The 25,930-nt window shown below is 41.0% G+C and overlaps 1 protein-coding gene across 4 annotated transcripts in view; it reads right to left on the reverse strand.

Moving 5' to 3' along the window:
* The window catches only part of FGGY (FGGY carbohydrate kinase domain containing), a 233,195-nt gene that overhangs the window by 125,040 nt on the left and 82,225 nt on the right, over nt 1-25,930 (reverse strand). For all 4 annotated transcript variants that reach the window (XM_075131802.1, XM_075131803.1, XM_048859626.2 and 1 more), the window contains exons 6-7: nt 25,633-25,748; nt 4,139-4,267 (exon numbers count right to left, since the gene is read on the reverse strand). In XM_075131802.1, coding sequence (XP_074987903.1) covers nt 4,139-4,267; nt 25,633-25,748 — 245 coding nt within the window. The remainder of the gene's footprint in view (nt 1-4,138; nt 4,268-25,632; nt 25,749-25,930) is intronic.

Below are 25,930 nucleotides of genomic sequence, written 5' to 3' on the forward strand. Positions count from 1 at the left end.
GCTTTGACCACTAGACCTGATGCCTACTCCAACTACTAGGCATGACTGCCTATGACCAGTCTCTTGACAGGCAGGAGTCACTGAGAGGCTCTTTCTCCAAGCTCCACCACTCACCCACTTCACAAAGTGGATGGCAGTATCTCCAGACAGATGGGCCTCCATTCAACTCTATGAAAAAGCACCAAATTATAGCTGTTGGCCAAGAACAATGCTCTTTGGGCTGCACAGTTCAGTTTTTCCTCAGCAGTTAACCCACTGGGACATCAAGGAAGCATTGGGCATGCTCATGCCTCCCTTGACATAGTCCACCAGACTCAATTGCTGGCAGTTGGACATAAGAAGTATAAAAACTGCATCACAGAGGCATTTTTGTAAACGCTGGTAAATTCAAAGTTTGAAAAGCAAAACTGTCCTTTCAGAATGACAAGGTGGAGCAAGACACAGAGATCCTTTGTTTTCCCTACATGCTTGAAGCTCCCACTATAAACTCTATGCACGTAGGGAAGCACAGAAACTTGAAATCTTGTGCCATACGGTTCTCAGAGAACAATTTTTGCCCTAACGTCAGACGTTGCTGTCTTCCTTTTTCCTAATTCCAAAGATCACAAATCTTTTTCAACAACCAGATGATGGCGGAGCTCTAAGTCTAAAAACTATTAGTGATAAAAAGCAGCTGGAAGGAAAATGATAAATAAAGCATAGTGGGCAAATTCATCCCTTGAGTAGTTCTGCTGAAGTCTGCGTGAGGGACGACACTATTGTTGGACAGGTAGGTAGTACACAGTAAATGGCATATGGATGACATTCATTAAAGGTGAAATGGAAAACTTTCAAAAGCAAAATAAAATACGCCTTCCCCCAAATCAGTACAAAAAAGTATGTGGGCTTCAAAATTTCAAATGCATTTCATTTTTAAAGATGTCTGAAAATAATTTCTACCAATACTTTCACTAAACTGCAAGCCCAGAATTAAGCATCCTGAACTTTCCTTGCAAGAGCTGAGTGGAGCTTTGTGAAGCTTGGTGGTTTCATTTCGCAAGGGAGTATGCCAGCCTATTCCCTTTTCTTTCTGATGGGTTTCACATCAAAACCATGCAAAACTGAAGAGATTTAGACACCTCTGATGTGTAAACAGCAATTATTCCAGATTTGCTCTAAAGGTTTATAAGCCTTCTGGCAAATCTGGGCTAGATTTTTAAGTTTGTTTTCAAACTCAAAGCTAAAGACCAGTGAAAACCAAAAGCCTTCAGACTGAATCTAGATTTCATGTACTCTCAAAGTTCAGGAGTGCTCAACTGAAAGTCGATTATATGGGTAACGAATGACTGACACCAGATTAGATTTTTAATAGCTAGATTCCATTTTTGTGGGTACAAACTGTGGATGCTATTGCACCAACTGTTATTTGGCAACGTAGGTAACACACACCTTACTTGTCGATAAAGTCTGTAGCATATCCACTGTAGGAGGAGATCTTTTGTGCTCATTTACTATCTTAATGGCCTGCGTTGATTTTAATTTCCCTTATCTATCTATGCTATTTATAAGGCACTTGCCATCACCCAACCTTACTGGTTTTATTTTATTTGGTTCATTTGCTTCCTCCCATCTCCATCTTATTCTCTGCTCTTCTGTAATTCATGGAGTTATATTTTTTGTTTGTTGGTGTCTCTTGACACCTCCTCTGTTGCACACATTCCCTCTGGCACCTTGTGTGGAACATCAAAACAAAATATGAGATCTATTTAGATTTACTTTAAGAGGGGGGGGAAAGACAGAAAAGTACCTGATCCCATCAAAAGCAGTTATCAGAGACAGATAAAAATCAAACGTTAAAAACGTTCAAAAGTTGTTACCCACAATCAGTGGAAAAATAAGCAAATGTAGAAAGTACCACAATGCAGCAATAGTGAAAACTGGTGCTTTTTTGGCTAACTTTATTCCAACTAGAACTGGTCAAAATTTTTCTGACAGAATACTTGTCTGTTGGAAAATGCTGATTCAACTAAATTTAATTTTTTTGAGAGAACATCTTGATTTCATCAAAATTTTCAACAGGAAAATATAGATTTGTTTTGATAAGGTCAAATGGTTTTGTTTCAACATATTATAAACTAAAAATACAATAAAAATTAGAATTGAAACAATATTTCAACCTGATCAAAACATTAATTTTGATGACATTAAAACAAAATATTTTTTGTTTTTCAAAAAAAGTCAAGATTTTAAACTCTTCGTCCTGACTTCTGAAAAAACACAACATTGAAATCTTGGAATTTCCCACAGGATGGAAATTCCAGTTTTCAAACCATTCTAATTTTAACCTTTTGTCTGCTATTTTAAATCAATTACAAACCCATATCCTAATATAGCAAGCAGTTTTAGTGCTACGTCCCACATTGGGTTAGTATAAAGGAAATGTACAAAGGTCTCTATTACATTATTTAAACAGAGGGAGATTACCCCTACCAATGGGGAGATATGGGGCTGAACCATTTTTAAGTCAACCTAAACTCAGCCAATGAAGTACGATAATGCACATCCAACGGGTCTATGGAGTCTCAAAGTAAAAGCTTTTTTAAAATGTACCCGTAAAACCTTGAACCTTTTAACTATTTTAGCACCAAAACAGTTTGTTCCTCATTTACGCTTTATACAGGATATCTATTAACAGACCCAGCTTCCTTTGTTTTTTAGGCTACTGTTTTTATCCTAAACTCTGTTAGTTTCATTGATACCTAATCCTCACAAGTTCCCCCTGCCCCTGCCTCCTTTCATCTGTCCCTTGTGTCCTATTGACACCTAAACAGTCAACTGCCTGGGGCAGACTCTGTCTGCTTTGTTATTTGTCTGTACAGGGCGTAGCACAAGGGGGCCTCATCCCTGCATGGTAGTCAGAGGTGGTACGGTATGAACCATACTCACAATAATTCTAGTCTCAATTTCTCAGCATTTACAGATGAAGGAGATAGCCATTTGTTTGCCAGAAGCTGGGAATGGGCTACAGGGGATGGATCACTTGATGACAAGGTGACCAGATGTCCCGGTTTTATAGCGACAGTCCTGATTTTGGGGCCTTTTTCTTATATAGGCTCCTATTACTCCCCACCCTTGTCCCAATTTTTCACACTTGCTGTCTGGTCACCCTATTTGATGACTACCTGTTCTGTTCATTCCCTCTGGGGCACCTGGCATTGGCCACCCTCGGAAGACAGGATATTGAGCTAAATGGACCTTTGGTCTGACCCAGTTTGGCCTCTTCCCCATTACTTCCCATTCACCCGCAGTGGAATGTGGTGGATATAACATCTCTGTAAAGCCTGCTACCCCTCACTACCTGTGAGCAATGGTACAGGTAGTTGAAGCAAGGTAGTCAGTGGGGCCATTTTGCTGCAGGGAACAATCTGGATCCAAATGACATTGAACAAATTATTTAAGTCTCTTTTCCTCAGGATACTGGTCTATGAAATGCACAGTATAATACTACATAGAGCTGAGTGAATACTATATAGTAATACTATCACAGAGCTGAGTGAACTATTTGTAGTTAAATGTTTTTCCTCAGAAATTTTACAACTTTTGAGTTTAAATATTTTTTGTTAAATTAGGGAAATATTAGCAAAATTTTTTGAAAAATTTCTATTTTCATAGATTTTAAGGCCAGAAGGAACCCTTATGGTCATCTAGTCTGAACTCCTGCATAGCACAGGCCTGAGAGATTCCTGCATCAGGCCCATGATTTTTGGCTGAGCACTTTACTTTGTACTTGGCATGTTTTTTTCCTAATGTGTTGAGAAATGGGAAGCTCAGTGGGAGTGCCAGACTCTCAGCCCCTGAGAATTAGGTCCTTTGTGTCTCAAATTGAGAATTTGAAAATGGAGGCAACAAAAATTAGTGGACACTTTTGAAAATTTCAAATTGATTTTAGTGATGTTTACACACACTCGTTTTTGTAAGTAATTTATGAAGTTTTTTTTAAGTGTGCTACTTGATAAGAATAGGTCTTTCAGCATAAGGCAACATGCTGCTTGGTTACCTGTGTTTGTAGAAAATGGGGCTCTGGGAGAAGGGTATTTCACATAAATATTTAATTTCAATAATATCCCTGTTTCCGAGAACAGTAAATATGTAAGAATACCTAGTCCTCCAGCATGCGCATCAACGAGAGATGCTGCTACTGCAGTTCCTTCAGCAAGACCGAGGTCTTTTGCAGCCTCTGGCGTTAGGCCATTTCCAACAGAAGCTCCAGGAGACAGGACTTGGTTTCCTGAGCAGACACAAATAAAACCAAACACCCATCAGTTTGATAAACAGAAAAGCAAACATGCATTTTCCTGAAAAAGCGCCTTTTCCCACCGCTGTTTAATGTAGTATCCATCAAAAAAGTGCATTAAAAACTCCATTTACTTACCAAATACCAATTGCACTGTATGTATATTAAACACACAACTGTGCTGTATCATGCTGCTCATAAGAGTTTAAAAACTGATAACTAGTCAATGCCCAGTATAGCGATGTAAAACAGCTTTTATTATAACCCATAAAAATTCCATTTAACATGGTGTGATCTTTTTACTAGGTAAGTAAACAAACACCCAGGCTCACACTTTACTTTGTAGTCGCTGACTATATAGCTGCAGAAATAAAGGTATTTTAGAAATTAGATATCTTGGGGCAGATTCACTTGTTCTGTTGCAAACAAGTGAAAACTGCACCTCCTGCACCAGCTTGGCCCAGAGGTGTTTTCATCTCCACTCTCCTTCAGGAGTTCCATCAGACAAGTGGTGCCTTTAATGTGCATTAGCGCCTCTGTAGGAGCTAGCAGAGGCTGTTCAGGGGAACCATTAAATCAGTGAAACCCTGCCACTCTACCTACATTTCCTCCCTGGCTAAGACCACCCACTTCTGCAGTGGAGGGTACATTGAACCACCACAAACTACCCTCCCTGACCCGTCGAGCATTCTGCAACAGGGCCTTTCTGCCACGTTCTGTGCCACCCCACTGGAGGGAATCTGAGCTTTTTTCCCCAAACGGAAAGATTATTTTAACAACTAATCAACTATGATAAAGATAGGGATAGGCCCAAGCTATGAAGATGGGATCCAGGTCCAGACACTTTGGAGTTCAGGTGGTTTGGTTCAGGCCCATCTCCATATAAAAGGTTTTTCCCTGGAGTGGCGCTAGAGTATAGCTAGATACAAAGCAGTAAGACAGGACTGACAGCTCCTGGAATCCACACCTCTTTATTCATCCACAGGTTAGATGGATGAGGCACACAAAGTCACAGTGGGAGCTTCCACACACTTCCTTGCCAATGCCTTGGCTCTAACTCAGAAACTCCAAATTCATTCAATAGGGCTTATCTTTAAAACTTGCTTAGTTCAACAAATCTTTGGGGCAGAGTTGGCACAATTTCTGTTTAAAGTAAAAGATAGTTCTATTTTCACAGTGGGTTTTCATGAGAATGCATTATATTTCCAATTGATTCGGATGTGGTAAACTCCACTTGCTGCACAGTACATATTAGTGAACATGAATAGCCTATGATAAGAATGGTCAAGAACACAATATTGTTAATGAGGATAACCTTAATGACAGAAGCTGTAGTCAATTGCTGTTGGATGAAAAGAAAGTGATGAAATTCACAAGCAGAGAATCATAGAAATGTCAGGCTAGACCATTCCTAACAGGTGAATGTCTAAACTGTTCTTAAAGACCTCCAATGATGGGGATTCCACAATCTCTCTTGGAAGACTATTTACTATGCATAGAGTTGGAAAGTTTTTCCTAATACCCAACCTAAATCTCCCTTGCTGCCGATTAAAACCATTACTTCTTGTCCTACAAATTCCAAAGACGTGGAGAACAACTGACCACAATCCTCTTTATAACAACTCTTAACGTATCTGAAGACTGTTATAAGGTCCCCGCATAGTCTTCTTTCCTCAAGACTAAAACTGTTTTTTTTTTTTTTTTTTCCTCATAGGTCAGGTTTTCTAACCCTTTTATCATCCCTGTTGCACTTCTCTGGACTCTCTCAAATTTGTCCATATGTTTCCTAAAATGTGGCCTCCAGAACTGGGAACCGGTGCCAGGTAGAGTGGGACAATTATCTTGTATGTCATACATACAAGAGCCTGTTAATACACCCCAGTGTGATTAGTGTTTTTCACAATTGCATCGCATTATTGACTCATGTTCACTTTGTGGTGGGCCTTCAAATCTTAGTATATAGCAGTCATGAAAGACATCTGGCTTTGCTGCTGCTGCCTTTTTTTTTTTAAAACACGGTATCCAATTGCCTTATCAGAAATCACCTACAAATCAAATGTGTAATGTATTTTGAGATTAAACAGGCTTCCCCTGCCCCCAAACACATAGCTTCTGGGTGTTAAATCATCAGCCAGGCTGTGAAACACTCAGCGACATAGGTGCCCATGCTCTCCCCTTCAAAGTTTCATGCTTGAGTTAGTCTGCAGATCATATTGTGAATTTAAAATCCAAGTATATGGATCGCCTAAAGGTTTCCAACTAGCTCATTCAACTCATGATACTAGTAACCAAAAGTGACCATTTCCACCTCTTGGTGGCTTATATGAAATGAATTGCTGGTCTCCTCCAATTCCTAGAGGACAAGTGACAATATTTTATTGCTTATAAGCTCAGAAAAATCATGCTCAACTTTCCAGGTATATCACGGGTTCACCTCTTTTAATAAGGTTAGACAGCAAGGTGTTTCTATTTCAGAACAGTGTCATTAAAAAAATAAAGACATCGGAGAGCAAGACCAGAGCGACCTTGCAGCTAGGAGGAGGTTCAAGGAAGTTCATGCAGCTACAACCACAGCTTTTGCTTCAGAATCAGCTACACCTCCTTAATGTGCACAGCTAGCTCATTTTGTACATCCAGCCTTGGATGAAATTATTTTGATGGAAAATCTTTCACCACTCACTCCCACAGCAGATTTGTTTTTTTCAGTCTGAATGGTCAAGTATTGTAACATGTAATTATTAAGTGGTTAGAGTCCATTCTAAAGACCAGGGCTACTATTAGACAATATCTTTTCTTACCAGTTATTCAATTACTGTATCTACAACTAATGAGCTTTTAGGGAACAATTTTAGAGATACAGATAATCCTCTTTCCTGATGTAAGCAGTAGAAAATGATCATGTGGATTTCTTTGAAACAGAAAGCTCATTAGAAGGGTCTACATCATGGTCTTCCCCTTTGGAGTGGAGTGTGTGGAGGTGGGTTTGTTGTGAATTTCAGATACAGTCATTTTGTGTTTTAGAAAAAAGGCACTAAACACACAGGATGCCCAGGTGGTTTTAGAAGTCAGAGTAAGCAAGAATAATTCTTCCCTAACTGAAGCCACTTCCTGACAGCATCAGAGATCTGCTCATATCACTCCCACATTGCCAGTTCTGCTGGAGTCTGATTTTAGGCATAGCCCGTGGCATGACCTAGGAAGAACAAGTGAAAGACCAACTTGAGAAGCAATACCACTCTAAAATGCTGAGCAAGTGGATCCAGCAGTGCAGCTCCCACTGTCTCCCACTCTTGGGGGGAAGGGCAATAAGAAGCCATTCAGAAACACACGCCAAACACACGTTGGGGAATGAAGAGAACAGAGTGCTCTGGGGCTACAGGAATAAAATGAATGAAGACCCCTTTCCTCCTGCCAGCTAGGAGAGAGGTAAGGGAGGCAACAATTTCCTTCCTCTCCATCAGCCAAGAGAGGAGAGAGAGTCTCCTTCTCCTCATCAAGCAGTTAGGAGAAGAGAAAAATTCCTCTCTTCCACGCAGCAGCGAGAAGGCAGAGGCAAGGATGAGACGAAAGAGGCTGGAGAGAAAATGTTCCTCCAGAACAGCAAGAAGGATGATGGGCCAAGAAAGAAAGCATCCCCCTGGTCATCCAGCAGCTGGGTGACAGACAGTGAGTGTGGTAATGAGGGAATGTTGCATTTTCCCCTCCACCTTAACCCCTAGGCCTTAGAGATCAGTGAAGCATCGTGAGCTACACCCACAGAGCCCTGTCTACATAGCGCGTCTGGGTGCAAGCGAAACAGGCTCCCTGTGGCCATGACTTTATCCCTCAAAGTGGAATTTACTCTCCCACCCATGCACTTGCAAGTGGGTGTGGAATGGGCAGAGCCTTGACTCTACCCCCAATATGCAGGGAGGTGAGAAGGAATGGTGACCCATGTGCTCACAATAACTGAGAAGTTAGAAAAATCAGCTCAGCATCTATGTACATAGAATTTGGAATGGCAAGGATCCATAACTGTGAAGTAAAACACACAAGGAATAAGAGCACAATGGTCACAGTTAAGTAAACATTTACCAACAGATACCACGCAGTCACCATGCTTATCTCCCATTCTAAGCACAAGGTGTAAGGAGGTATCTCAAACACAACCAGTGTGGGGTAACCCCTGAAAATACTGATTTTTTAAAGGTGGTAACTGTGTAAGGCACAGACAATAGGTGTGGGCTTTCCATTGAAATAAAGACACTAGCCACAAGGAGGAATGATGTTGACTCCTACAAGAGCAATAGAGCAAGGTACACACTGGCTTAGGAAGCGAAGTAGTATCACCACAAGAGTAAAAGTGCTAAACAACCACATATTTCTAATCCAACAACAGGTAAAACCTTTCAGCGAGGCAAAGGAAACAAATTGTCAGAGTGGAAGAGAGGGAGATGAGAACTCTGCAAACAGAGGTAGGCAGTGAGAGTACGGTGTCCTCTTTGAGTCTTTCCAAAGAGACTGCATACAGTCTTTGGTTTAAAGTAATCACTTGTGCAAATCATCTGCCTCTTGTAAAATTAAGCCTAACACAACAGACCCATAATTATTTGAAGGCAAAGAACTTTCTCTTTAACATTCATACAACTGTTCCACAAAGACACACAGAGCCCTTCTCAGTGCACTGCCTTGATTCACATTTTTATTTTGAACAAGATAGCTCATTTTTAGCAGGGTTTTTTTCCTCCTGTAGAGCAGCAAGTTTACAAAAGGAAAAAGCCGTTTGAAGCCTTTCCTCCTCTTTTATCCTTCCTTGAAGACTAACTCTGGAATTTGCTAGGATCTAGTTTTGTTTAAAGAATTTATGTGGTACCAATGACCCACCACCTTTTTAGGCAGTTGCCACAGCAACTACTTATTTACCAGACGCAATACATGAAGCAGACAATACGTCTTCAGTCCTCTTTAGTAAGCAAAATGTACATTGCGGAATCTTACTAATATTTAACAGAAACAGACTTTTTAGTGCTTACCAGTCTTTTGAAACATAACAAAAGGAAAGCACAGCAGGGGACCTCAGCTAACTCAGCTCTTACGCATTCACTCATTTAAGAGCAGCTTTTAACCTGCAGAACTCAGTTGTATTTTGTGTTTAATTGTATTTGGCTGCATAACTGAAAAAAATACAAGCATAAAAAACCGAAAGGAGAAGTTTCCTTTCTCTATTAACTTTACACCTGAAGACTTATAGAGCTACATTTCATCTGGCGTTAACTCCACTGACTTCGGAGATGAATCTGGCCAAAGGACTGTTCTGCCTCAACTTTGGACCCCGGTACACTGGAATTTCCAAATGATGTTCATTGAAAAACAATCAGTAAAACGTAGTGATCTTTCCTTGAAATAATAATACATATCTCTTACCTAGCACTTTTCATCAGTAGATCTCAAAGCACTTCACACTCTTTAATGTATTTATCCTTACAACAACACTGAGGTAGGGAAGTGTTCTTATCCCCATTTTTATTTATTTTTACAGTGGGGAACTCAGGCAAAGAGACACTAAATGACTTGGGCAAGGTCACACAGGAAGACGGTGATGGAGCTGAGAATTGAACCCAGGTCTCCTAAGTGCTAGGCTAGAGCCCAAATGACTGATCAATCAGGAAAGTTACATGTTAAATAAAAGGATGCACAAGCACAGTGTCAAAGGACATAGGACCTTCATAAAGAACGCTATCTTCTATTCACATAGATCCTACTGCACTTAAACTATGGGCTTACTCCTGGTCCATGTCTGGTAGAGTATTACTCAGATTGCAGGCTCTTTGGGGCAAGGATTATCTTTTTTGTTCTGTGTTTGTACCAAAGGGGCACTCAGACAGCTAGGTAAACATCTGAATAAATAGTCTCAACTTTTTTGCAATACCCACCCACATTTACCTAATGCACAGTACATACACCAGACTTCACCCTATTAATCCAGACGTAGAAAAGGTATATATATTAAGGTGACTGTTCAAGAATTGTTAAATGCAGCGGATGAGGACAAAAGGGAATAGGATGCAGTGGACTGGAGAAATGGATAATACCAGAAAATACCACCTAATTTTCATGCTTATTTAGAAGCGAAGGGTCCATTAGTTAGCCTATGCCGACATTTAAAATTAATGTCTTTTACCATAATGTTCTTAATGAGTGGACATCTATCTTGAGCTGGTTAGGAATTTTCCCTTCCAATTTTTTAAAATGGAAAATGCAGTTTCTGCAAAATTGAAGTTTTCTTGGGAAGGTTCTAATTTTCAACTGTCCAGCAGGAAAACTGTCAATTCAGCATGAACCTGGGTCTGCCTGAGCTGCCCCGGTACCTTATAGAAGTTGTAGTTTGGGATGTCTCATGCCTCCATTCTCCCCTATGGGCCAGGTCTCTGGCTGGACTACATCTCAGCTCAACTACTACAGTAATGGGAGCCATATAACTGCTAAAGGCCGACAAACATAGGGGTGGTGAGGTAGTCACGGGCATTGGCAAAGTCAGATGACCTACAGGGACACCAGACATTGATCCATTAAACTGAAAAATAAAGTAGGTCTACAGTTCGTGAGACTGAAAGACAGCTAATTTACATGTATGCCGCCTACATTCCTGGCAAAAGAAGAAGAGAAAAAACTAAAGTACTGCCTGTCATTTATTTATTAGGCATGCATAGGATCTATCCAAACCCTGAGGGAAACAACGGAACTTTGGTTAACTGGATTTGGGTTAAATAGTGCAGCATAACCATCTTTTTATGGATGGAGCATTACTTAGACGTATGTGAGTTAGCCATGTGTAGATGGTTTAGTAAGTAAGTGTAGCCCATTCAGACATGAATTCAGCTTCCTGTCCCCATCCTTTCACCTGCAAATAACAAAGATACATTTTCACAGCATTTTAACACAGTTTCCTGGCATCTTATAGTACATCATCATCATCAATGTTCTCTCTAAATATTATGGGTCAACAAATGGCATCAATACATTTGACTGGTGTTATCTTTGTTGAAATCATATGTTATGTGACTTTGTTGGATATTGGGTAGTGCAAGTCTCTATTTGGGGTGCATTTATAATTTATCACATATTAATTATGGATTATTACTAAACCGATTGCTTTCTGTTATTGCTTTTTTATTAATAATGCAGGTGAGAGCAGCTCTCCTTTGAAGTATTATTTAATTACACTTTTTTCAAATCCAAAAGAAATAAACTTAATCAGCTATTGAAAGAACCTTTTGAATCCTTCACCTAAGCTTCTGATGTCTGCACAACCTCATTTCCCACAAAAAGACTTCCAATTATTTTATGTATTTATGTGGCTCACAAAACAGACATCCCAACGTTGAAAGTGTAGGCTCAAGCAAAGCAAGAAGGTGAAGATGATGAGGAAGCATTACCAGAAAGGAGAAGCATCAGACAAGAGGAGGAAGAGGACAGATGGTCAGTAGAATGACTCTGATCTGGAACTTTTGGAAGCCAGTCTTTTTATTACCACTGTATGAAAAAACAAAAACAAAACAAAAAATAGGACGATATTTTAGAGACAGATATTTAAACACTGTCAATGTGCCAAAATGAACAAAGGAAAGATGAGAGCAAGAAGTGGGTAGAAAACTCGCTTTAGCTTGTTACTCCTGTCTTCTATTACAATAGTGTACAGACTTGTAAAAGAATGGAATTACTGCATATATTGCATCACAACCCTAATTAACTGAAATACATGGTTAACCAAGGGTCAGTTTTATCCCATGATATTTTCAAAGGAAGCTGTTCAGAATATAGGATCTTCACCATGCCCCAAGCTAGGCTTAGGTACCTAAGTACCTTTGATTTCAAGAAGTGAAGGGGGGAGGGATAGCTCAGTGGTTTGAGCATAGGCCTGCTAAATCCAGGGTTGTGAGTTCAATCCTTGAGGGGGCCATTTAGGGAACTGGGGCAAAAATTGGGGATTGGTCCTGCTTTGAGCAAGGGGTTGGACTAGATGACCTCCTGAGGTCCCTTCCAACCCTGATATTCTATGATTCTATACTTCCCCACTCGGGTGAAGGTCTCAGATAGCAGACAATAACTTGAAATGGATATTTGTGTAATGTAGTCCTCTTGTGAGCATGGTCTTTGAATACTATATGTTGCTTTTACATATGATGGTGATAGCTGCTTTAGAAATGCCCAGAAACATAATTTTGCCAGAAGCTGGGAATGGGAGACAGGGGATGTATCACTTGATGATTACCTGTTCTGTTAATTCCCTCTGGGGCACCTGGCATTGGCCACTGTCGGAAGACAGGATACTGGGCTAGATGGACCTTTGGTCTGACCCAGTATGGTCATTCTTATGTTCTAATTTATTTATTTCACAGCACCCAGAAAAGTTGTAGATACCTCATATTACAACAACCATTCCTGTCTCAAAGGGTATACAATAAATTAAGGTCCCAAGTGACCAAAGTGGTCCCAAGTGATCAAAGCAGACTGTGAAGAACTTCAAAAAAATCTCACAAAACTAAGTGATTGGGCAACAAAATGGCAAATGAAATTTAATGTGGATAAATGTAAAGTAATGCATATTGGAAAAAATAACTCCAACTATACATGCAATTTGTTGGGGGTGCTAATTTAGCTACAACTAATCAGGAGAAAGATCTTGGAGTCATCGTGGATAGTTCTCTGAAGATGTTCACGCAGCGTGCAGCAGCAGTCAAAAAAGCAAACAGGATGTTAAGAATCATTAATAAAGGGATAGAGTCTAAGATGGAGAATATCTTATTGCCCTTATATAAATCCATGGTACGCCCACATCTTGAATACTGCGTACAGATGTGGTCCCCTCATTGCAAAAAAGATATACTGGCATTAGAAAAGGTTCAGAAAAGGGCAACTAAAATGATTAGGGGTTTGGAACGGGTCCCATATGAGGAGAGCTTAAAGAGGCTAGGACTTTTCAGCTTGGAAAAGAGGAGACTAAGGGGGGATATGATAGAGGTATATAAAATCATGAGTGGTGTGGAGAAAGTGAATAAGGAAAAGTTATTTACTTGTTCCCATAATATAAGAACTAGGGGCCACCAAATGAAATTAATGGGTAGCAGATTTAAAACAAATAAAAGGAAGTTCTTCTTCACTCAGCGCACAGTCAACCTGTGGAACTCCTTGCCTGAGGAGGTTGTGAAGGCTAGGACTATAATTAGGGTTTAAAAGAGAACTGGATAAATTCATGGAGGTTAAGTCCATTAAGTCTATTAGCCAGAATGGGTAACGAATGGTTACCCTATCCTATCCCTAGCCTCTGTTTGTCAGAGGGTGGGGATGGATGGCAAGAGAGAGATCACTTGATCATTACCTGTTAGGTTCACTCCCTCTGGGGCACCTGGCATTGGCCACTGTTGGTAGACAGGATACTGGGCTGGATGGACCTTTGGTCTGACCCAGTATGGACATTCTTATGTTCTTATGTGAACAACTGATAACAGATAAGCTGACTGTTACATCCACATGGAGTCCCATTGAATTCATAAGGGCTCTGCCAGGGAGCAGCAATTGCAGGACTGGGTCTGATTTCTGACATGACAATGAAAGGAGAACAAAACCACGGAAAGGGGTTGAGGCAGGAAGATAAGGTGACCAGCTGTCCTGATTGTATAGGGACAGTCCAGATATTTGGGGCTTTGGCTTATTTAGGGTCCTATTACCCCCCCATCCCGATTTTTCACACCTGCTGTCTGGTCAGCCTACAGGAAGGAGTAAGGTTGCAGCAAGAGATAAATGCCTCCACTCAGTTATCTTTTTTCCTCAAAGAGGCATATTTCTCCGGAAACACTTTCCCCACTATTCTCTCACACTCTATTCCTTCCTTATATTGTTTAAAGTTAAAATGCTACTGTGGTAATTGCCGTAGGCAAGGTTTTGTAAGAGTGTTGATTTAAACTTTCACGGTCTACTAAATATGAAAATGAGAAGTATAGGAAGCTCCTGGATTTCATTTTTAACAGGAAGAGAAAGTTTAAGTTGGCATAATATGAACTAAAACACCACTTACTGTTACAGCATGAAGAAAGAAAGAAAGAATGTAATCATGCCTGTCAGATATAGAAGGAACAAATACCCCCCAAAAAATAAAAAATGAAGACTACATCTATAGACAAACATTAGTTCCAAGAGAGTAGTTTAAATCCAGCCTGCTTTCTTATGAATTAAGTTGTTTGCTTGGTCTACAGGGGAAAGTCTATTCAGCCTAGTTCCTGTTCATGACACCAAACAGTTAAGCAGAGCCTCCCTACTTTCAGCTGATGCAGGTTCATGAGAGCGTAACAGTAAGTTAAATCTTCCCTCTCCACTTCCAGTGTCTTTACCAGCATGACAGAGCCTACCAGGAGACAATCTCCTCTGAAGAATTCTCTCTCAAACTTGTTCCTGCTGACTCACAGATTATAAAGCAGTGCCTGAGGTTTTCAGGGACGAGTCACCGTAGAGTACCTCTTTGTATGGTGCCAACTTCATCCCCTTTCTAGTTGTTACAGCTCTGGGGTGGACTGAAATTGCAGGAAGCCAAAGAAACGTTGACATTTTTGGAGCACTACTCACTTGTAAATTCTGTGGATTTTGACAGTATAGAACTCTTGAGTATCCTGTGATTCAGGCCTTCAAAATGTTTTTGAAATTGCAGCTTATTGTAACTTATTGTGGGGGGGAAGGGGGAGGGAACATGTAAATAGGATCACCTATTTTGAGAAAACTTTGTTTTTTACTCACTATTCTTTATCATGTGCAAAGCTCAGAATTTAAGGTTCTTGTGATTTTTTGGTTCTGTGAGCAGATAGCAGAATCCAGTGGATTGGGACCAGAGATGCCTGGAATGAAGGAATGTGCTTCTCTTCCATTCACCTTCAAGGAAGCCCCTCAATGTGTTCTGTGGTGTTGGGCCTCCATAGCCTTAGAAAAGATGGGAAAGGGGCAGGGCCGGTGGAATGGCAACTCCCTGGAGCACCAGTTATTACTAGTTCAATTCACCCAACCTAAAATGGAAACTCCACCTCCAGAGGAAAAGAAGGTCAGGTTACCTGACAGCAGAGGAACCTGGGAAAACTCAACTCCTGAACAATAGCTCCTATGGAATGGGAGGCTCAGAGTGGTGATGTGGTCAGGAAGCAGTATGAAGACAAATATCAGAGGGGTAGCCGTGTTAGTCTGTATCCACAAGAATAACAAGAAGTCCGGTGGCACCTTAAACACTAACAGATTTATTTGGGCATAACCTTTCGTGGGTTAAAAAACAATTCTTTAGATGCATGGCATGAAAATTACAGATGCAGGCATTATTATACTGACACATGAAGAGAAGGGAGTTACCTTACAAGTGGAGAACCGGTGTTGACAGGGCCAATTCAGTCAGGCTGGATGTGGTCCACTTTCAATAATTGATGAGATGTCAATACCAAGAGAGGGAAAATTGCTTTTGAAGTGAGCCAGCCACTCTCAGTCCCTATTCAAGCCCAAATTAATGGTGTTAAATTTGCAAATGAATTGTAGCTCTGCAGTTTCTCTGCAGGGTCTGAGGAGAGAGTCCATATAGCCAGATAATGCTGCTCTAAGACTGCCAATGCCTGAGATGATGGGGCATCCAGGGTTTGCAGGTTTATGGATCTTGGGTAGCAGATAGAATACCCCTGGTCTCGGTTCTAGGGATGTGTCTGTGTAGATTTGTTCCTGTGCTATAGCAGGGAGTTTCTTGAGCAGATGGTGTAGTTCCTTGAGCAGATGGTGTAGACCCTACGCTACCAGCACTCCTAGCTATCTTTGAGACACCACCGACTTCCTGAGGAAACTACAATGCATTGGTGATCTTCCTGAAAACACCATCCTGACCACCATGGACGTAGAAGCTCTTTACACCAATATTCCACATGAAGATGGACCACAAGCTGTCAGGAACAGTATCTCTGATGAGGCCATGGCACACCTGGTGGCTGAGCTTTGTGGCTTTGTCCTCACCCACAACCATTTCAGTTTTGGGGATAATTTATACCTTCAAGTCAGCGGCACTGCTATGGGTACCCGCATGGCCCCATCGTATGCCAACATTTTTATGTCTGATTTAGAACAACGCTTCCTCAGCTCTTGTCCCCTAGAGCCCCTCCTCTACTTGCACTACATTGATAACATCTTCATCATATGGACCCATGGGAAGGAGGCCCTTGAAGAATTTCACCTGAATTTCAACAATTTCCACCCCACCATCAACCTCAGCCTGGACCAGTCCACACAAGAGATCCACTTCTTGGACACTACAGTGCAAATAAGTGATGGTCACATAAACATCACCCTATACCGGAAACCTACTGACCACTATACTTACCTCCACGCCTCCAGCTTCCATCCAGGACACATCACACGATCCATTGTCTACAGCCAAGCCCTAAGATACAACCGAATTTGCTCCAATCCCTCAGACAGAGACAAACACCTACAAGATCTTTATCAAGCATTCTTAAAACTACAATACCCACCTGGGGAAGTGAGGAAACAGACTGACAGAGTGAGACGGGTACCCAGAAGTCACTTACTACAGGAGAGGCCCAACAAAGAAAATAAAAGAACACCACTGACCATCAGTTCAGCCCCCAGCTAAAACCTCTCCAGCACATCATCAGTGGTCTACAACCTATCCTGGAAAATGATCCCTCATTCTCACAGATTTTGGGAGGCAGGCCAGTCCTCGCTTACAGAGAGCCTCCCACCCTGAAGCAAATACTCAGCAGCAACTACACACCACACCACAGAAACACTAACCCAGGAACCAATCCCTGTAACAAACCCCGTTGTCTACTTTGACCCATATCTACTCTAGCAACACCATCAGAGGACCCAACCACATCAGCCACACCATCAGGGGCTCATTCACCTCCACATCTACTAATGTGATATATGCCAGCAATGCCCCTCTGCCATGTAAACGGGCCAAACCGGACAGTTTCTACATAAAAGAATAAATGGACACAAATCAGACATCAGGAATGGTAACATACAAAAGCCAGTAGGAGAACACTTCAATCTCCCTGGACATTCTATAATAGATTTAAAAGTAGCCATACTTCAACAAAAAAACTTCAAAAACAGACTTCAAAGAGAAACTGCAGAGCTACAATTCATTTGCAAATTTAACACCATTAATTTGGGCTTGAATAGGGACTGGGAGTGGCTGGCTCACTACAAAAGCAATTTTCCCTCTCTTGGTATTGACACCTCCTCCTCAATTATTGGGGGTGGACCACATCCATCCTGACTGAACTGGCCCTGTCAACACCAGTTCTCCACTTGTAAGGTAACTCCCTTCTCTTCATGTGTCAGTATAATAATGCCTGCATCTGTAAGTTTTACTCCATGCATCTGAAGAAGTCAGTTTTTTACCCACGAACACTTATGCCCAAATAAATCTGTTAGTCTTTAAGGTGCCACCGGACTCCTTGTTGTTTTTATGAAGAGGCTCTGTATAGTGGCCCTGTCCTCGACTGAATCTGGGGTGGGGGGAATTTTCTTCCCTTTTTGAGAATGGGAGGCATAAGAACAGAACTTCTCCTCCACCAGGTATAAGAATGAAGAAGAAACTCCATGAATGAGAACTGATAGTGTCCTTGCCCTTGTGTAAAAAAAAAACAATGCAAGGAAGAATGTAGCTCTCCATCTTTATTCAGCAGTACGGGTCTCTTCCCTATTTATGGTTCTTTTGTTAAGGTACCATTGCTGGTAGTGTGTCAGCTGTGTATTCCTTCCTATATGTCCACAAGCAAACTGAAAATCCAAAGGGTCCCCTTTTCAAACAAAGGCATGTAAGCTGCACCCAACAAAATACAGGTAATAGCGAACAAACAATTATATGTCTGGTCATGCAATTACCCATTTGGCATACATAAATGTATATTGCTTCTCCTTTTTCTGACACCAGTGTCCCATTCTAATGTAAGTGTCATCCCTCTGTCAAGTGGCAGCTGATGGCTGGGTTGGCTTCCCAGTGGAGGAAAAATCAGTGATGCAGAGTCTGGCTATCCTCAGTGTAACTTGCTTTGTTTACACATATACAACAGTCCTGAAATGAGGTGCTCAAACAACAAGCAGGGCAAAACCTTCTTTCAGGAATCTCAGCCCAACACCAATGCCCAGTTTCCAGGAGCAACTCTGCCTCAAGAATTAACTCTAATCAGAGACTATGGAAGAGAACAAGTTCTCCTGACACTCCCTCTGCATAACCCAAACAAAAACAGCAGCATTTCTTTCCAAGAGACAAACTTGGTTTGCAAGAATTTAGAACAAGAATTTAGAAGAATACATGTAACAGCACCACCTGGAGATGCGTGCAATAACCATATTTCTGCATATGGAAGTAGGTGCTTGAAAAGCAATGACACATTTATCCACCTACCATTTTCACGCTCAAATAACCAGTAGAAAATCTCTGTTACTCACTTGAATGTGTGAAGGCGCACAACTTAGGATTTGTCTACATGGCGCCGGCATAGCACAGTCAAGGGGTGTAAAATACTCTAATGCACTGCACTGTAACTGCCCCACGTAAACCCTGCTTGTGTGCGCTAAGAAGGTACATTAATGCAAATTGGGTACCTTTTAGAGCGCACCAGGATGGGACAGTTAGCATGTAAGCAAGCTTTACAAATCAAACCCCTCTGGTGCCCTTTGCCACATGGTGTAGATAAGCCCTTAGGCACCTGTGTTTCAAAATTTAGCTCCAAGCTTTTTTAACTTGTACACAGTGAGAAAACAGCTTCAGTCACTGAGGGTGCGAGCTCTCTTGCGTATGCCCAAAGCTGTATTTATTCTCAGTCTAAGAGCAAGTGCTGCAAATGAAATAACTTTGGATGGCATGACTTTTAGAAAAACAACTACCCTGCTTTGCTCTTCTGTGGATCCTTCTATTCAAGGATCCCAAAGGCAGTGTGCCAAAGCAGTGAGCCAAAGTGTCCAAGGCTATGCATCAAAGCACTGAGGTTAAAAAACTCCAAAGCTCTGAAGTTGAGTGCCAAAATGCCAAGGAAGGGCTGCAGTGTGCCAGGCTTTGCACTGAAACAGAGAGGCATAGTTTCACACGGATGAGCCCAAGCACCGCAGCACTTAAAAAATAGGCAGGGAGCACTGGGGGAAAAAAAAAAAAAGCTTTCGCGTCAACTCAAAAACCATCTGAGAATCAGCTGGACACGGTTAAAAATGACAGAAAGTGACCGTGGAGACAGGCTGATGCAGTGCTGAAATCGTGGAGGACTGGGCATTCCTCTGCTGACCACAGTCACGAAGGAATTGGGTGGAGTATTTGGAGGATGGGATTTATATACAGGAAAGCATAATGGCCAGTAGGGATCCTGGCTCACGCTATACCCTGCAGGGTCAAAAATCTAAGAGATGAATGAATTCTCCCAGTCTCAGTCTAGGCTGGTGAAACCCAGGATGATCCCTTCGAAGAAGTATTACTATTGTATTTACAGATGAGGAAACGGAGGCCGAGATAAGTTAAGTAACCTGCCCAAAGGAAGCTTGGAGTAATGTCAAGGATAAAACTAAAATCTCCAGGTTTCCCACAAGACCCCATTCCTTTCCTAATATCTTACGTAGATGATGACATTGGTGTTATGCAACAATCATCTTTATAAACATGTTAATTTCAGGACTTAAAGTCTATGGATACTATCTGTGATAAATAGGTTACATACAAAAGATGCTGGTCTTTATTTCATGGACCCAGTTACCTGACATGGGTCCAGATTACAAAGGATTAATATCTCTCTTACGTTTCATGGTTCAGTATCCCTTGATTCCAGGAGCTACTGTTAAAGTATCCCTCTCTAAGCATTCTTTTCCCCCAGTGGTCTAGTTTATCTGGGAGAAGTCAGCTCTCTTGGAAAATCTGGTTTTCAGTGAAGTCCTGCTCTTCATGCTATTCTATAGCTGGGCTGAAAAGCGGACGAGTGACTTGCGCAAGGTCCAGATTTTCAGAGGTATTTAAGCACCTAGCAGGATTTTCTAAAGCACCTGACCAGGTTAGGCACCTCACACTGAAATCAATAAGACTTAGGACCCTAACCAGCTTAGGTGCTTTTGAAAATCCCACTAAGTGCTTATGTGCATCTTTAGGTACCTAAACACCTTTGAATATCTGACCACAGGTTTCTATTTACAGCTGGTTCTTAAAATATTGGGAAATAGGATTGTATAATCTTTCAGCAGACAGAAGGACTATGTTTCAGAGTGTTAAGTTTGGTTTGAAGATAAATATAGTAAAATCAGCGTGTAGCTCTATCACAGATGAAGAGACAATAAACTTCTATTTATAAAGTATCACTACAATATGTCAACATCAAAACACAAGTTACTACACCAACAGACATAACTATTCTACAATATCGACAATATTTTCTTCTCTGAGACAAATGCACCATCCTCTGGGGGGTAAGAGGTGGATGGGAAAGGTTAGGCATAAATTATTACGATACAATACAAAATTATTTGGTCCCTTAAGTAGCCCCTGAAGTAGGAGATGGGGGTGGTGAAAATTTATCAAGCTTCCCTGTCCTCCCACCCCCCACCAATAGATTGTACAATTCAATACCTAAATTTTCATGTACTACAGTCCTTTTAATAGAATTGCTAATGTCTTTCTAGGTTTTATAATGTCACAAAAAGATGCTCATCATGCAATCTCACCACAGCAGATAAGTGCTCGTGCCTTTGGGGGTTTTTGATGCAAGCTGTCTTCTACTGTTCGTTTGCAGTGGGCACATTAATGGGGTCAATAAAGTTTGCAGCAACTCTACATACGAATCTACACCTTCAACAATGTGATCAGTAAATTCTAGACATGCAGAAGTGACCACAGGAGCCTATTGTGTGGATTCCCTGCAAAGTCAAACTGCTCTAGGTAATGTAAAAGGTCAGAAGGCTGGTACTTTCACAGCAGAAACCACCACTTGATGTGGGAAAGATTCACGGGAGATCCTAAAGCCCAGCAGTGAAGGGTCTCTTTTCAACAAGGTCGCATGTCAAGCTAGAAGGAAACTAAAAGGAGCGTATTACATGAAACCACCAGCAACACTGTGGATACATTAAATATCTTGCCCTTTAAAAATACATTTTATAATATGCGCTAGTTCAGAACATACAGTAATTTCCACAAATTCTTTTCAATGTCCTGAAAGTTAAGGGCACTTGAAAAAAACTTTTATATTCCAGTCATAACTATCCAGCTATAGTTTCCTCTCATTGGATGTAATATTGTTCTCATCAGAGATTAGAAAAACATGTTGTGTTTGCCTATTCTACATTCAGTAGCAACAATTCGCTTCTGTAAACAATAAAAGAAGGCTCCGCTAATTTTCCTCTGTTTTTTGTTTTGTTTGACAACAAAATGACTATTACCGTTTAGTGGTGATAAGATTTTAAGCAAACCGCATTCAAGGTGTTTAAGTAAAATGCCCGTCTCTCTCTTTCCGTGGGACTGGGGTGGCATTAAACTACAGTAAGTTCACATAAGAATTTAGGATAAACAAACCTTGAATAGAGGTCTGGAGTTCTGGCTACATTGTGTGCTAAAGCAGATGGGAAATTCTATTTGGGGAATTTGATTTATTTAAGAAGAACTTGACAGTGTCCCATTTCTCGTCTCCTCCTTATTGCTTTCTGGGTTGGTTTTACGATCTCCAGAGCTCCTGGGTTTGCACTGATACTTTGACCTACTGCCTGTTCCCCTACTTGGGTCAAGCATAACTTTTACTGTCTGCATACAAGTAAGGCCCTACTTAACTTGCGATACGGCGGAAATGGCAGATTCCGCCATATTAGGCTTCCGCTGCAATTTTGACTGCGGGAACCCCTGCTCTCAGCCCCAGGTTGCCATCACACAAAAGTAACAATGGACTTTACTACCGCAAATAATAAGGTCCATTATTAGTTCCCCACAATTTTCCATGCCTTGTCCGCAACTCAGCTGCAAGTTTTTGACCATCACCCTGCAATTCAAGGAGGGCCTTTCATACGGGAGAGAGAAGGTGGGTGAGGTAATATCTTTTATTGGGCCTAGGCCTATGGGTTGACGAGACTCTTCTACCAACAGAACTTGGTCCAATAAAAGATATTACCTCACCCACCTGTATCTCATACCCTAGGACCAACACGACTACAACAACACTGCAGACTATATGCATGCAGGATCTTTGGCAAACACCTGCTCAGGAATTTATTCCGTTTGTTGAAGTCGATGGGAGCTGAGGACGTTCAGCACCTTGCAGCAGGATTGTGTCCTGCAGAAACAGCATAAATGCAGACAGAATTAAAGGGCACATAGGGCCTGATCGTGTTCACATTGCACTCAATGGCAGAACTTCCATTTACTTCTATGGGACCAAGTCTATATACAGTAGATTCTATTTCCCTACTTAAAATCAATACGGGCACCAACAAAGTAACCAAGAGTCTTGCACATTACAAGATAGTGCTATTATTGGGGGGTTCGCAGTCCTACAGTCCAGCTGAAGTTTGCGGCAGGGAGGCAAAGTGTCAACTGAGGGGTAGCTAGATCCAGGCAGTGCTGAAGGCCTTAAATAACTGAAATAAAGAAAGGGACAGCTGAGGTCATCCCAACTGCTTTATCCAACCTTCTCCCCAGCCAAACAATGCAATCAGCCTGTGTGCTCAGCCTGCACACCCTCTGAGAAAAAATAGCTCATGAACTGTGATGCCATTCCAGAGAATTGAAGTTTCTGGCTCTGTAACCCAATTCCTGGAAGTACGTTGTCCAGGAGCAGCACTTCTGGGAATGACAGTAATAAAAATGGGAAGGCCAGGAAAGAATTTCTCCCCAGAGCATATCGCATGGACCTTAGAATGGCTGTTTCTGAAGCACTGAGCTGAAACCATACATTAAGATCTAATGGGCATAGCCCACAAGATCAATTTCCTTCAGTTGCAGAGGAGCAGTCATTGGTGGACTTCATCTCCTTCCTCCATGTTTCTGTTAACACAGAGGGCTCCTTACTCCCTCTTCCTTCTTTCATGCATCCACACAGGGACAGCCAGTATATAACCCTGAGACCTTAACACAGGGCTAAATTCAATAAGCTCAACAGTTTTGGGGTTCTTTTTGTTTAAAAGCTCATTTAGATAAAACTTGTAGGAGTGGCCATAGCTTCCCGATCACTTCAGCAAGGATCTGATACCATTACTCACACTGAATAACATTTTATTCCTCGGATAGCCCCACTAAAAGCAAGGTAACTGCATAAGGAGCAAAATATACTATGCATTGTGAGCAAAGGTGTCAGAATTTGGCTCTAAGTAACTCTTACACTCGCACCCGATATGTGGCGTGTATGAGCATTTTATCCGTATGTGCTGCTTTTATGGGAAGCATTGAGGTTCCATCACACAATTTCTTTTAAATACTCTGGGCCAGGTTCTGTCTCTCTGCCTCCTAGGGAGTAGCACACTACTCCAGCAGTAGTCCTACTGAAGTCAATGGAACCACTTACAGAGCACTGTGTTCCTCTGTTTGAATGAGAAAAACAGATTCCAATTTCCTCTGTAGTTCATCCGTGAACGCCCGGTTTCAAAGCAAAGAGAAATGTAAACATTATTATATTTGAAATTTAAGATTTTAGCCCTTCTAAGTTCTGATACTTGTGTTGCTCATTTTTATGTGGTTTCCATCATTACAACCATGCCCTTTTTATTGAAGGTTACTTTATCATTTGAAACATGCATGTTTAGTTACTTAAAATGGTAAATTGCTTTGCACTGTCCTTGAAATGCACCATATAAATATTGTATTCGATCCTTAGCTTACACTTCATAAATAATTTATTTAAAAAATATTCTTCCATGAGACCATCAGCTGCTGAGGTGTTCAGTTTTTCTGGTCAAACATTTATTTACAGCATGTGTTCTTTTAGCTTAGTAACGATCTGCTAAAAGCTACATCTGGTCAGAGTTATAGGAATTGTATTTATGCTAAAAATCTCAAAATACTAAATGCTCAAATCTGTTAACAGGGTTTATACCATAGTATAAATGTTTTAATGAGCAGTGGAGATGTTGAAAGCTATACAGGGGAGGCTTTCATAGAGGCCTGAATGTTACTTAAAGCATCCATTTGTGACTACTGGAAAGATTTACAGATTGCATTGCTGCTATCAAGTCATTCCTAAATTATTTCTATTTCATGTTACTACACTGCAACTGTTGTAGAAACTTGTTCAAAGTGCCAGACATTTAAAAAAAATCTAGAGGAAATTTCAGATGATTAACTTTGATGAATGGACATATTTTAATTCGTGTACCATAATATTCTTGTTAATGACATGTCTGCTTAGGACATCCATTAAAAGTCCATTAACTTAACAGAGAAAGTCTAATAAAGTTACCCTGTAAATTTTCTGGTAAATTAACATTATGGATTTTTAATGAATATTTGCTGTAGATATTGTTACAAGGCTAACATTCTAATTAAACTTAGGCCCTGAGCAAGTAAAACAGCCCCATGAAGACACTACAAAGCAGAGAAAGGTCTTTCTCAAAAGCTTTCATAAGCATGGTTGGTGCTGGTCACAAAATATGGTAACAATAGCTTAAGCCATTATCATTATCTTCACTGGCACAGTGGCTGGTGCCCCAGTGTCAGAAGCTTACTGAACAAATTCAAGAGCTAAGGTTCCCATATTCTTCTGTGCCTGCTATAGAAATAGCTCAATTTTAGGATGGACATTTTGAAACCATTTGGCCCTGATTTTCAGGAGTGCGGCCACAACTCCAGGTGAAGTTGATGGGAGAGGTCAGTAGGTATCATCTTTGAAAAAATCAAGACCTGCCACTATGTCTCTCAAGATCGGAATAGTTTAGTGGAAATTAGTGAACGTTTGAACATTTTGACCTACATGATTTTGTTAAAGCCACAAGAAAAGTTGGTATCAGTCCTGGAATTTTCAGGAGTGAGCAATTCCTGTGCTCATGCTTCTCCTCATCTCAAGTACATCAAGTACATCAGCAAATGATATCAAACCATCAAACAATGCTGACTGGCCAATGTGATGATGTCATGCTTTTCAGAATAGCTTTCCCAAAGTGATTCTTCCAGCAACATTAATAATTCTGTATCACAAGACATCCACCACTACATTTCATGACATCCACAGGTAGAGAGTGTACTTGGGAGATATACCAGCGGGCACCCAATCTTATAGTTTTTTGCCCATTCATCTCTAGTTTCAGTAAGGCCTGATACTTTTCTGCTGACAAAACAAATAAACAATAATACAGGATATGGATTTAATTTTTAAAATAACTTCATTTACCAATTTTTTCATACTTATCTGCCACCAAATCTTCTAAACCAATCACCTTCCAGAAGCTATCATCCCAGCCCTTGTCTGGGGAATATGTCCACTTGCACACCAATGGACAGAGAGACCTAATGAGAAAAGACATAAATCCAGAGTCAGGACACTTATTACACTAGCTCATGAAACTTAGGATGTTTGCAGGGGACGACACGGTAGCGGATTAGCTACAGGGAACATTGGGCCAAAACTTTCAAAAGTGACTATTGATTTTGGGGGCCTAATTTAAGACACCTTAAAAAGGACCTATTTT

The sequence above is a fragment of the Caretta caretta genome, chromosome 8 (assembly GCF_965140235.1).
Source record: "Caretta caretta isolate rCarCar2 chromosome 8, rCarCar1.hap1, whole genome shotgun sequence".
Lineage (NCBI taxonomy): Eukaryota > Metazoa > Chordata > Testudines > Cheloniidae > Caretta > Caretta caretta.